This window comes from Pezoporus occidentalis, unplaced genomic scaffold, assembly GCF_034315485.1.
Source record: "Pezoporus occidentalis ecotype Australia unplaced genomic scaffold, CSIRO_AGI_Poc_V1 ctg7, whole genome shotgun sequence".
Taxonomy (NCBI): Eukaryota; Metazoa; Chordata; class Aves; order Psittaciformes; family Psittacidae; genus Pezoporus; species Pezoporus occidentalis.
The window spans coordinates 11,025,595-11,038,245 of NW_026916052.1; the positions used below are offsets into that span (position 1 = coordinate 11,025,595).

Genomic DNA, 12,651 nt, shown 5'->3' on the forward strand with positions numbered 1-12,651 from the left:
CTAGATTTGCATAAGATGAAAACACAGCATTACACAATTGAGCTAAAGTTAGCCATTAGCAGTTGTAATTTTATACTCAAGCAGGCAAGTGACCTAAGTTGTAGTACTGTAGGCTCAGTAATGTAGCCAGCAAAAACATCCCAATGTCCATAAAATCATTTAAGTGGATTATTTTATTTATAAAAGCTGATCAAAGTAGACCAGGTACAAAAAGGAAGTATTTAAAATAAGTTTTCTAAGGAAATTATTGGAATAGAAATTTTTTAATTTTAGACTTCTTTTTTTTTTTCCCTAACTAATATTTAAAGCTGGGGTTCTGGTTAACTGTTGAAACTATTAAATAACTGTTTAGCTCATAAGATTTATCCTGTAGTCTCCAGGCTGCTACTCAGCCTGTGAGAATCAAAGGTCCTGCCAAGGCGTCTCATGTGAGATGAGAAGTCGAGGATAGGTAAATGACTTGTCCAGACCAATCTGGCTTCACTGAAAAGTGTGATTGTCAGATCCCTCACATTTTGTTCATGCTTTTAGGTGAAAAGAGACTGAAAAGTCAGGTTCCTAATTTTTACTTCTCAGCTATTATTGTCTATTCCTACCTGCTGCTGTGGATGAGGTTTCATGGGAGAGCGGCACTCAAATGCTGTAGGCCATTTATGGAAGTCTGGTTGCTAGTTTTCTTCCTCCATCTCTAGACATTTTGAGCCTTTAGATGTCCATATGAATAACTCTAGTTGCAGGAAAGCTAAGGATGGCAGGTTTTAACAGAACGAACAGATTAAAACCAACCGATGTGAGGAACACATTGAAAATACATGCTGTTAAGGCCAAACAAGTTTGATGAAGTCAAGGTCCTGTCTGCAAACACGTTTGTTTGCTGCTGCAAACCCTTGTGTGCTTGCATGAGTACACTGGTGAAAATAAGCTTGCTGTAGTTATTACCCCCACTTTGGTGGAGGCTGGTTCTGCCAGAGCGCCACATTCTCACTATGTGGATCTCTGTGATTTGGTTGGTGCAGAGTGTCAGTATATTGGAAATTCAGCAGAGGCAAAATCTGTTCCTCCTAGTGTTTTGTTCTTTGGAAAAGGGTCTTTGTCATAGAAAATTCCCAGTGCTTTCTGACTTATTTTACATTGTCATTTTAGAATGTGCCAGCCTAGTTACCAGAGCATTTTAGTAATGTGCTTCCTGATTGTGTGTATTTTCTGTGACAAGTAGATACTGTTCTTCATGTTACCACCACCATGTCTTCTGTTTATGCATTTGTCAATTCCAATTTCCTTGCTTTTACTAAATGGTAAGCTGCATCTTTGATTTTTTGTTTGTTTCATAAGACTTACAGAGTCCCTGTGCTGCTCTGAATGCCAGCTTAGCCTTCTGCCATGTGTTGGGCGACATTTGAGTAAATAAGGTAGTGATGGCATCTCTTAAATCTCTAGGATGTGAACTTTGTGTGTCTGATGTTCAAAATCAGAGATAACCACCAACAGGAAGAACTGCAAATACAAGTTGTTCTGTTAGCAGCGTAGCCACTGTGAGCACTGAGCTCCGGGGGTTTGTGGCCAGCCCTTTAGTGGTAACTTCCAGCAAACTGTTACAGGTTTACTTTTTGGTGGGTTTATTTTTGTTTATTTGTTTTGTTAATGTTGTGTTTTAAATAGCTTAAAGTTATTATCTTGTTATGTCTCTGAGTGCAGTAACACCTCAAGATTACTCCAATATTCTTTAAATCTGGCTTTCATGCACAGGAATAAGAGGATCAAGTAAATGAGATTAAGGCAATAGGCAAAAGTGAATGAGACGGTAGCAGAACAAAGGGCAGGGAGAAGCCATGCTAATAATTATTTCAATGGGCTTGGGGCAATCAGTGTTTAACACAGCAGTCAGGAGGGTGAAACTGGATGTGCATATGGGTTAATCTGGCCTTGGTGCTCTGAAAGAAGCATCTTTGTGCAAAAGTAAGGATCCCAGGACAAAATGGAGATTGCAGAAGTAGTGGTGGGAAAACAGAAGCTGTCATTGTAGCAGTAGTAAAAGCAGGAGGGCTCACTGTCATGACAATGTAGAGACTAAAAGGTCTCAATTCTTCTAGGAGCTGCAAATATGAAGCATTTTGTGCCCCTGCAGTAGATCAGAAGGAAATACGAAGGCATAGTATGGTTAAAAAGATGACAGGGACCAAAACTGCTTTTGAGAGTAGATAAAATGGATCCTTCTCAGGATATGCTCTAAATGTCCCACGTTTTGTTGGCTCTACATAGATATTTTGCTAAAAATCTGTGAATTCCCTTTTAAGTTAAGAGACTGCTGTTCTAGGAAGCTGGGATGCCAAAATAGTCTGGGTAGTAAGTTACTGAAAATATTTAAGAATTGGGTTGTGGGCAAACTTGATGTTATAAACTTAGGAAAAAATGACTGAAAACAAATGCCCAAATTAAGTAACCCATGTGCTACATGGTCATATGAAAATAGTTCAAAGCTGCCAGTAGACAAAATACTATTTAGAAAGAGTTTCAGTTTAGGGAGTCTCTTACAGATGTATTAAATTCCATTGATTTCACTGAAATTTGAGTTAAAATATCACTTTTTGGAATAGAAAAATTGTTTCCTAGAACAGCACAGAATCATAGAATCACAGAATGGTTAGGGTTGGAAAGGACCTTAAGATAATCTAGTTCTGTGCCCCCTACCATGGGCAGGGACACCTCCCACTAGAAGATGTTAATTTGGCTTGCCTCCTGTTGCCCAAATTTTTCCAGACAAAGGCTTCTTTTTTCCTAGCAAAAAGCCCCAGATCCGATGATGAAGTAAAAGATAGATTTGTGACAAGTTAATGTTTTTCATGTGTTTACATTTCGTGGGACAAAGAAGGGCTTTTGTAAATTTGTGAACTGACTGAACTAAGCTGCATCTTACAATTCTACTGATGTTTTAATGCATTTGAGTTGTGCTCTGAGGATAGCAATAACTTGGAAAAATTACTGTTTGGGTAAGGAAGTGTTTCTAGTTAGAGCTAGATGTTTTAGCTCAAGTTTTGAAGAGGTCATAGAATAAGGGTTCCTCTTTGACTAGGATGTGTGTGCATGCTTGTATTTCCTTGGGAATGAACATTAGTTCTTAATGTCAACTTCACTAAGGTACTTCTCTGCAAGTAGTGAAGACAGAAAAGATATGAAAGGTTACACTTTGCCAAAAAGTGGGACTTGTGTGAGAGCACTGTGAGTGGGAGAAGGACTGGGGCTTTCTTCTTTTGCCAATGAGGAGAAATGCTGTGCCTCAATTGAATCATTTGAATGCATTTTGGAGACATGAGGCATGTTCCTACTTTAAGGAGGAAAAGGAAAAAGAGAGAAAAACTCCAAAACTCCCCCACTTTTAACATGGACCTTGAAAGTAGGGAAGACATCACTTAAACTGAGGCGTCTCTCATTCACTGAAGGCTGATGAAGTTTTCTACCTAAAAATTCAGCTGTCATTGTCCCTTCATTAAAGGTACAAGAATAGTCTTTGAGAGGAGGTTAGAGTCTCTGATTCAAGGTTGGATATACTTCTAATATTCTGGCCTGGTTCAGTCATGGTCTAGGTGTGGGAGTTGTAGCATGAGGCTTTTGAGCATTTGTATGGGAGGTTGGACTACGATTGTAATTGTCTCTTATCACCATTAAATCTGCAACAATATCATGAAACGTAAGTGTAAAACAAATCATGTTCAGTTGAATACAGCAACTTTTGTGTCCTGTTTTAAACAAAAAGCAATTGATCTGTCACTGTTGAAGACTGTGATGACATGGAAGCTGGAGAAGGGAGAGTTGAGCTCTACTACAACAGAAGTGTCGGTTATTTAATTTAAAATATTCTGTTATTTCATTCAAATTTTGAGCAGTGGGAATAAAATATCTCATGCATTACTACAGAAAAGTATTAATACATGCTCGGAGTATCTTGATGGATGGCTTGTTAATGAAACTGGTGAGACTTAGCTGTAATAAAAATGTCTAAATTCAATATATTCTTTTTAGAACTTTTGCCAAAATAATCTTCTCTTTTTCTGCTATCATAGTAAATTGCTTAAATCGAAGACACATGTATGTTAGCATTCCAGCTTGAGCTAGGGGCTAACATTGTGGCAGTATTTTTGTGGAGATAAAGTAATCTTATTGAAATTTGCTGTACAAATATTCTTCGTTGAAATCAAAAGCTTTAAGTTCTGATATCCTTAGCCAGGCTGACATCAGCAAAGAATTTGATTAATCTTTTTTCTTGTTTTGCTAGAATAACCCCTACACCCCTAGGAGAGGGGAAAAGCACAGTCACAATTGGTCTCGTTCAGGCGCTTACTGCACACCTTAACATTAATTCCTTTGCTTGTCTGAGACAACCTTCTCAAGGACCTACTTTTGGAGTTAAAGGTACATAATATTTGAAGACTTGAAGACTCTATGACCTCTGTAAGATTAAAAGGAAATACTTTTTTCTTTTGCTCCTTTTTTTTTTAATTTTCATTTCGATTCTTTAGTTACTTCACTCAGTGAATTGTCTGAATGGTAGCATATTGGATTTTTTGAAAGTTTATAACTAGTAGATAAATGTTTCTTGCACACGTCTTCCCATGCAAGGTTCATATCTATGTTCATGCATTTAATGTGTATTGATAAGGCAGATGAGGCCCAAACATAGTGAAAGGCATGGGGCTGTGTTAGCCAAGAGTTGTTTTGTGCAAGTACACTCAAAAAGAGTTGCCCTTCCAGCAACTCCTCTACTCGGAGACTGTCTAAAAATGTCTCTAAATGTTATTGTTTAATTATTCCTTGAGAAGGAGTCCTAAATCCACTCATATTGATTAAAAATATCCAATCTAAGTAAGTTGGCAGGTAAGCGTATGGTTCAGCTCATCTGCATCATAAGTTTGGCTAGGTCTGAACCTCTTCTTTCTGTTTTTCTGAGTTATCACCCTTAATCACAGCTTCTCTGCCTAGAAGGTCTTTAAAAGCATGAGGGCCAGGTAAGAGCCAGCCAAAGTTCAAGCCTGTCTTCAGTGCTTATAGGAAGTAATGTAATCTTCTTTTTGCCATTTCTCAGCTGAGTTTGATGCCTAACTGGGCAAGCACTCCCCATCTGCTCTACTTTGCTTTGCTGAAGTTTAAGTTAACAAGTTTGATTTCAGCTGGAAGGCTCCTGGTGCTTGGTGCTTCTCAGCCAAGATTGGTGAATGTGAGTGCTTTAATCCCTCCACTCAACTTGTGCATAGGCTACAGAGAACTTCTTTGCCTGTACCCTGAGAGGCAGCGGGAAAGGAGCACTCAGGCAAGGGTGTGAAGGTTTTGTTCAGAAGCAGTGCTTGCTTGTGACTGCTGTGTCTTTCCACCCAACAGCTGCATGTGCATGACCATGTCCTAAATCTGGGCAGGAGCAGAGGGTAGCCATTACATAGCCAAAGTCTGGGCCAGCCGTCATGTGTAGGCTTTCATTTCAGATCAAGGATTCCCCTTTTACTTCCTGCTGGAAAAAGCCAGAAAGGTTTAAGGAAATCTTGTTCATTTGGGTGCATCATTAATCCCCTAATGAAATGCTGAGAAATGTGTTGTCAACACTGTATGTTTGACTTTGTGTGTTAAAGGGTGGTTGTTTTTCTCTAATACTGATTGGAGTCAGATGTGACTGTATGCTTTCCTGCACAGGTGGAGCAGCCGGTGGTGGATATGCCCAAGTGATCCCCATGGAGGAGGTGAGACAGTGATGGGGGGCAGTGAGTCCCTGTCCCTCAGGCTGAGGTTGCTGCTGCAGCACTTGATCAGTGGTGATGGTCTGTCAGAACAGGCAGCCAGGGGCACTGGGACAGCCTCAGCCCAGACACTGGGCGCCTCCGTGGGGATGGGCTGAGGCCAGGCTGGGACATGAGCAATTGATGTGTCTGGCTTGGTGAGGCCTATGGCTGGAGACCAGCCCTGCTGCAGCATGGCTGGGGCAGAGGCTGATGGCACTGGGACTGATGTGGGGTATGAGGCTGTGGGGGAGCCCCAGGGGTTCAGGCAGCAACAGTCAGGGCTGCTGGTGCTCTGGAGCTCTGGCATTGTCAAAGTGAGAGAATTATTTTCTTACCTGTAAATTAATCTGCAGCTGTCCTCTACTCACAAGTAAATGGGTTTCTGTAGAAGATGGCATCATCCCTAGCTCTTTCAAAATACTTTCACTGTGAAAATAATGATGCTCTGAAGCATGCACCCTTATCTAACACAACGTTCACAGTGTAAAGCTACATGGTCCATGTTTTTATGGACAGGCTGGGTCAAGGACAGAGATGAAGCATAGACTGTATGTAATGTCAGTTGGCTGCTGCCATCTAAGCTGGGTGCCTTCTTTAACCAACCTCCTTTGTCTGCAGCAGGCTTAGCCATATGCCCAGGGGCTCAGGATGCTGTAGTTGACAATAGGGTTTTGTGTTTTTCCAGAGCATAAAATGCAAGTAAATCTCTGAGCAGTGGGACATGTAAGGGTAGCATGGCTAAGCTTACACGTACGTTCAGTGCTTGTTTGGAAATGCATGATGGTTTCACCCCAAAAGAGCCATATTTAGAGCTCAACAAAACCACTTGGATAGCCTAAGCTGGTGAAGTACTGCCTCGAAAGTGCACAGCTGGTCCAAACAGAGCCCTAATGTAGCACTTGGTTAGAGTTTTGATTCCCTGTTGCATGTGAGTGTGAGCACAAAGGCTTGTGCCAGCTGCTGTTGATGCCCCTCTGCAGTCAGTGCTGCAGTGCAGCTGAAATTGACCTCCCACCTCCTTCTGTCAGAGATATATAAAAAATAAAGTACCTACTCATCAAGTCCTAATCTAGTCTAAACTGCTGATTTCAGATTTGTCCACAAAACTTTGCTGGGCAAATTTATATCAGCAAAGTTCATGCCTGATAAGGCACAGGCTGTTTTCCCATGGCAGAAAGCTGACATACACCCCGAAACCCAGCATGCACAGTGTGCTCTGGGGACTTCAGCATAAATCTGCACCCCTGCTCCAGCTCAATTAGTGAATACTGACAGTATTTAATTGATTTAGTATTAATGATGTGGAACTGTAGCCCTAGGCTTTTCATTCTTGGATCATTTAGCAAGGAATAAAGATGCTCTTGGCTTTGTTTGGCTAAACTAAGGGTACTTTACCATGTATGCAGGTGAAAATCTTCATATAGCTCAGTGTATTTTCAGCTTGATAATATTTCATATACACTGACAGGTAACTAATCAGAGCTGCAGCCTCAAGAAGATAGCAATGATTGTTGCTGCTAATCTGCCTGAAATTAATAAATTTAGTTAAATGGTTTCTTACAAAAGGATTTTGTTGTTTTTACCTCCTAGTTCAATCTTCATTTGACTGGCGATATTCATGCTATAACTGCTGCAAATAATTTGCTGGCTGCTGCTATTGATGCTAGGATCCTGCATGAGAATACTCAGTCTGATAAGGTGAGAGTTATTTGCTGATATCCTTATGACATTTTTTGCTTTCCTATTTTTCAGTAAACTGCATTTCAAAGCAAAATAAATTGATTATCTTTTTATATTTTCACTGTATGAACAGAAATGATTGCTGAAGCCATTCTATGTTCTCCTGGGAAATTTTGCTTATAGAATATGTTCTTCTGGCAAATAGCTATCATTAGGTAGTCTTCGAGATAAGGATCTTATGCCCAGAACATTATCAACTGTTTCAGACTGTACTAAATAATCTAATAAAATATGTTGATATACCTAATAAAAGATATATATAATCTTACTCTTTTTAATAATTTGTATACTCCTTCTAAAGTTAAAAATTATATTTCTGGTGTATAGTTGGCTGTAATATACCTTAAGAAAAAAGCATTTGTGGGGAAAATAAAGTAGATCCTCTTCCTTCTAAATATGTTGTGATCATAACAAAAATGTAACTTGGGTCTTTAAAGGGAAAAACGAAAGTAAAGGAAGGAGCTTCTCTTTCTTGGCTCAGTGTTAAAACTCAGCAAAACTGAGTTAAACCAACCCTTTACTTGGTATAATACAAATGTGCATTTAGGTCAGTTTGCAAATGATAGCCGCAGTTTGAATAATTTTGGACCCTGGTTAAAGTTTTAAAGGGTTCTCAATTTCAAAAATAATACGTATTTGTTTGATGAAGCATAGAAACGCTATAATTTCTATAATTGGATTTAGACTGTTAAATCATAGGCATTGCTCAAAAGCCTACCGCCTTCTCGGAACTGTTTTTTAAATCGCTAAACAGAAGTCCACAACTTATGTGGTGGGGAAATTTTAATTAAATTACTCTGAATGAAATGAAGACATTAGCTTTTATTTAACTACTTCCTGATTGTAACTTTTTCTTTCATTAACTTCTCATGTGTTTTTTCTAGGCTTTATATAATAGACTGGTTCCAGCAGTTAATGGCGTGAGAGGATTTTCTGCTATTCAGCTTGCCCGTCTGAGAGTAAGTTGTTAGTGTAGCCTCTCCTCAATGATAGTATCTCTTCATAAAACATACTCTTTTATGCAACTTGTTTAAAATTGATGTACAGGACTGAGTTTATCTAGACCTCCCTCATGAATTTTTTGAGTGCAGACTTTTTTTCTGAAAGCATCATCCTTGAAGTAATAGGATCTGAGTTAGTTATTTTCATAACTGACATTTTTGCCATTTGTTTCTCTCTTGAAATAAACCAATAATGTTTTTAAATGCTGTGTCTTTCCTTATGAGATATTAAAGTTACAGTATTTAAAATACTTTTCCTATTATGGTAAAGTCACATTCGACAACTCACATTCTTTGGTTTTGCAATATTTTCTGGGTTTGAAAGTGTATTATGGCATATACTTCTGGGGTTTTATTGATGTCAATTTGGCAATCTTCCTTTGAGGGGTAGAAGTAAATTTGTGTGCGTAGTATACTTTTGCATCCCATCTTGCTTCCTAAATGCTTCCAGCAGAGCTTTCTGTGCAATTCATGTATGAATAATATATCTGGATTTGAGGCTGCTGTTCTAATAAATACTTAGAGGGCAACACGGTGCACTTGCATAGGGGAAAGAAAATATGAACCCCTTGAATTGTCCCTTAATGACAGCTTCAGTCTTCTGTGTCCAGTTCCATTTTTGCTGTTGGCTTTTGAGCCCTGACCGGTGTTGTTTCAGAGTTATCAGGAGACAATGGATAGCTGCCAAGTGTGCACTTGGAATTAGGGTTGGAAAGGAGAACAGAAGTAATACCAGATTTTGTTTTGAAGAAGGGAAAAAAAAAAATGTTTCTCATAACAGTTTAAGCGTTTGTGCTGCTCATTTGAATGCCAGTAAACTAAATTGGGGATGATGCCTGCTTCACTCTATGGCAGAGTAGATCTCAGAATTTTCCATAACAATTTTGAAGTATTTTCAATTTGTCCTTGTTTACACTGTTTACAGGGTAACAGGTAGGGAAGGAGGGGGAGTGTTTTGGGTATATTTAGACTTCTATATTTGCTTTATTTTTACTAATAAAGAAGTGTAAGCATGTTGGTTAATTCACAGAGGAACACTTATCTAATGCCAGAGAAAATTAAGATTTTTTTTAAATTTTATTTTATTTTTTTTAAGACTACAAGTTTCCACAGCTTTCTGATCCATGTTTGTGTAGATTCACCCAAAAACCAGGTTTGATGTTGCTGAAATAGTGAATCTGTAAAAGGTGGGAGATACAGGCTTATTTGTTATAAGTGACTTAGTTCATGGATGATGGGCTCTTAAAGTACCTTTTTTTATTTCATTCAAAGGTGATTCACACAAGACCATGCATGGGTCTTTCAAAGATTTCCATGAAATAGAGCAGGCATTTAATTATCTTTTTATTGGTAGCGGATAATGTTGAATTTCATCTTTGGTTTACATTAAGAAGTTCACCTGTGTAAGAAAGAGGCCTATGAGTATTTCTCTTTTCTTGTTTCATTTATCCATCTACATTTGCCCCTATTTTAGTTACAGGTGTTTTCCTGTGTGATTTTTTTATTTAATAGTTTTGGTTCTGAGATGCTTCTTTCCAAAATGCTTGCTGAAAGCGGGGGTGATAAGGCAGAGCAGCTCTAGCTTTTGAAGCAAAAAAGTCACTTCAATGTGTTTCTTTAACTTGTTTTTCTGTAGAAACTAGGAATATATAAGACTGATCCTGGGACTTTAGCGGAAGAGGAGGTTAGCAGATTTGCTCGCCTTGATATTGACCCATCTACCATAACGTGGCAAAGAGGTATGTAGTCAGAAAGCCTCACTTCAGCTTGGATTTAATTATAACTTATTTCCTAATTTACTTAACTTTACCTGAATCAGAGCTGTTTATGTGCTCTGACTGTAAGAATGACCTATTTGCAAGTGGGAAATGTGGGTGTGTAACAAATACAGGTGCTGTATGTTGTTCTAAATTTGTTCAAATACCTGCAGTAACTCAAGAGACTTTGCTCATATTCTGAAAGATAGGTTATTCCGACAGTTTAAGTACATTCCTTCTCTTTCATATTAGATAATACGTCAAAACATGAAAGTTGCTTTTCTGCGCAATTTACAAATATTATCCATTCTTTTCTTAACTGTGTCTATTATGTTTTAGATTATTTGTACTTACTCTACTTGACTTTGGGCCCTCATGCTCCCCAGCTCAGCAGTCTGGGTAGCTTAGAGACTAAATAGGCATCTGGAATTATGTGTTTTTCCTGTTTTTAAAGTGTTCCTAGCTGTTTGCTTTGATAGGAAGAAGAGGTGAAAGATGTAGTACAGTTTCAGCTATGTGTGCCAAGCAAATCAGTGTCCACTCTCACACCCTTAGACAACTCCCCTCTGTTATTTTCCAGTTCTGGTGCTGGGTTAAATTTCAATGTTTACCTCAATTTCTGTATCTCTTTTTCATTTTAAAGAAGTAAACCCTGCATAAAATTATGCACTAAATTCCATTGGATTTTATGATCTTCCTAAATTCTCAAACACTGCAGTTGTATAGTTCAAAATCATTTTTAAATTGAATGTATTGTGATGATTGGAGAAATAAGGCAAATCTGTTGAGAAATGGGGCTTCTTGGGCATACTTTACTGTGCCCTTTGTGTGCATGTCATCTCAAACTTGGAATGTATTTCTCAAGGTAATAGTGGGCGATGTGGCATAAGATGTTTTTTATTATATACAGTGTGTCTGGAAGAGACCTGTATTAGGATGAAGGAGTAATATAAATATTTAGTGTAATATGAATCATCGTTTTTATCAGCATGGGTTTGGGAGGAGGCAGCATTACTCAACAGCTGTTAACCTCGAGTGAGTTAATTAATCTCTAACAGTGTTAGTGAACCTTCTGTTCCACACAGCTCTGTGTGATGTACATGTCTTAAAAATTTCAGGAAAAAAAAAGGGGGTTAGGTAACTTGGAAAATGTTATATTTGGGACTGTTTGTGCAATCCATATGTATGTGAAGCTTGTTATGTACCAGGGAATTTGAAGGGCAGAAGAGAAAGCTTTCAGATTGTCTGGAAATTAATTTTAGTCAGGACCTGTTTCCTTAAAAGTGTCACAAGCTTAAAGTTCATTGCCATCATATACTAACTTCAGCAGGTACAACATACTGAAAAGAAGGAAAGCTTCCCCCCACTTACCCTTCCCCTGGTATTCAGATCCTGTTTATATCTCTAGAGGATAAGGAAGTAGATACATTAAACCTAACACTTGGTTGAACCTAAAATTTCCTGAAACGTTTGCTTTGGGTAAGGAAGAGTAAGAATCTGGAAAAGGAAAAATTGCTTTAGTGGCAAAACCAGTTAATTCTTATTTTACTGCTTTTAAACACAGCTATTGGAATCCTCCTGGAGAATGAATTCTGACTATGGTAAAAAAGCCAGAGTATCCCAGTGACCAGAAAGAGTTCCAGGGTTAGTTATAATTTCATGGTAGGGAGTGTTCAGGTTGTATGATTTCACAAGGAAGGACCAGATAAAAAGCTGCCCACTGGCTGTCCAGGCTGGTGGGAAGGCTAGTTCCTGCTCTCAGCAGTGTTTGAGTAGTCAGGAAAGACATGTAAGTCTGCTTGTGGCTTCATGGTGGCATATGCTAACCACAGCTTGGTATGAGGCTACTGCTTCCATGTAGCAGGCTCTGTTCTGGAATTTCTGCCAGTGCTGTATTTTAGAGTATGACTGTGTATAAATAGAAATAGTTGCACCATCCCTTAAATGGAATTCCTGAAGAAATTAGGGTCCTAAATCCCATGTAGTTGGAAGAGTAAATACTATGAAGTTGGAAGGCACATATGGTGTTTACAACGCTTCCACAAGAAATGGCTAAGTAGGGGAAGTGGCTCTCAGCTCAACCACAACCCCGAACTGGGATTGTGTAGGGTTGAGATTCAGAGTCCCTCTTGTTCTTGGGTTGTTACATTGTCCTTTTCTGAAATTTTTTAATCTCCAAAATCAGCAGGAAAAGTGTGAGAAGGTGATTTCACTGACCTTCAGTGCAGAGAACTTCTCCAGAGTTTTCTTGATTCTCTGCTTCGAAGTGAATAGGGCTCAGATCTACACCTAACGTAATACTGATTTGGTTGCCAAGCTACTGCATGAACTGATCTAGAGTATCTTCCACTCTTTCTTTTATGGTCAGTGCAAATGAAAACATTTGTAGAT

The 12,651-nt window shown here is 38.7% G+C and overlaps 1 protein-coding gene across 5 annotated transcripts in view; it reads left to right on the forward strand.

Annotated features, from left to right (window-relative positions):
- The window catches only part of MTHFD1L (methylenetetrahydrofolate dehydrogenase (NADP+ dependent) 1 like), a 153,281-nt gene that overhangs the window by 30,541 nt on the left and 110,089 nt on the right, over positions 1 to 12,651 (forward strand). For 2 of the 5 annotated variants that reach the window (XM_062641747.1, XM_062641740.1), the window contains 5 exons: positions 4,271 to 4,407; positions 5,677 to 5,723; positions 7,353 to 7,460; positions 8,387 to 8,461; positions 10,140 to 10,242. In XM_062641747.1, the coding sequence (XP_062497731.1) occupies positions 4,271 to 4,407; positions 5,677 to 5,723; positions 7,353 to 7,460; positions 8,387 to 8,461; positions 10,140 to 10,242 (470 nt within the window). Of the gene's footprint in view, positions 1 to 4,270; positions 4,408 to 5,129; positions 5,210 to 5,676; positions 5,724 to 7,352; positions 7,461 to 8,386; positions 8,462 to 10,139; positions 10,243 to 11,176; positions 11,296 to 12,651 lie in introns of those variants that run through there. The other 3 variants (XM_062641741.1, XM_062641742.1, XM_062641743.1) reach the window with 3 other exon arrangements.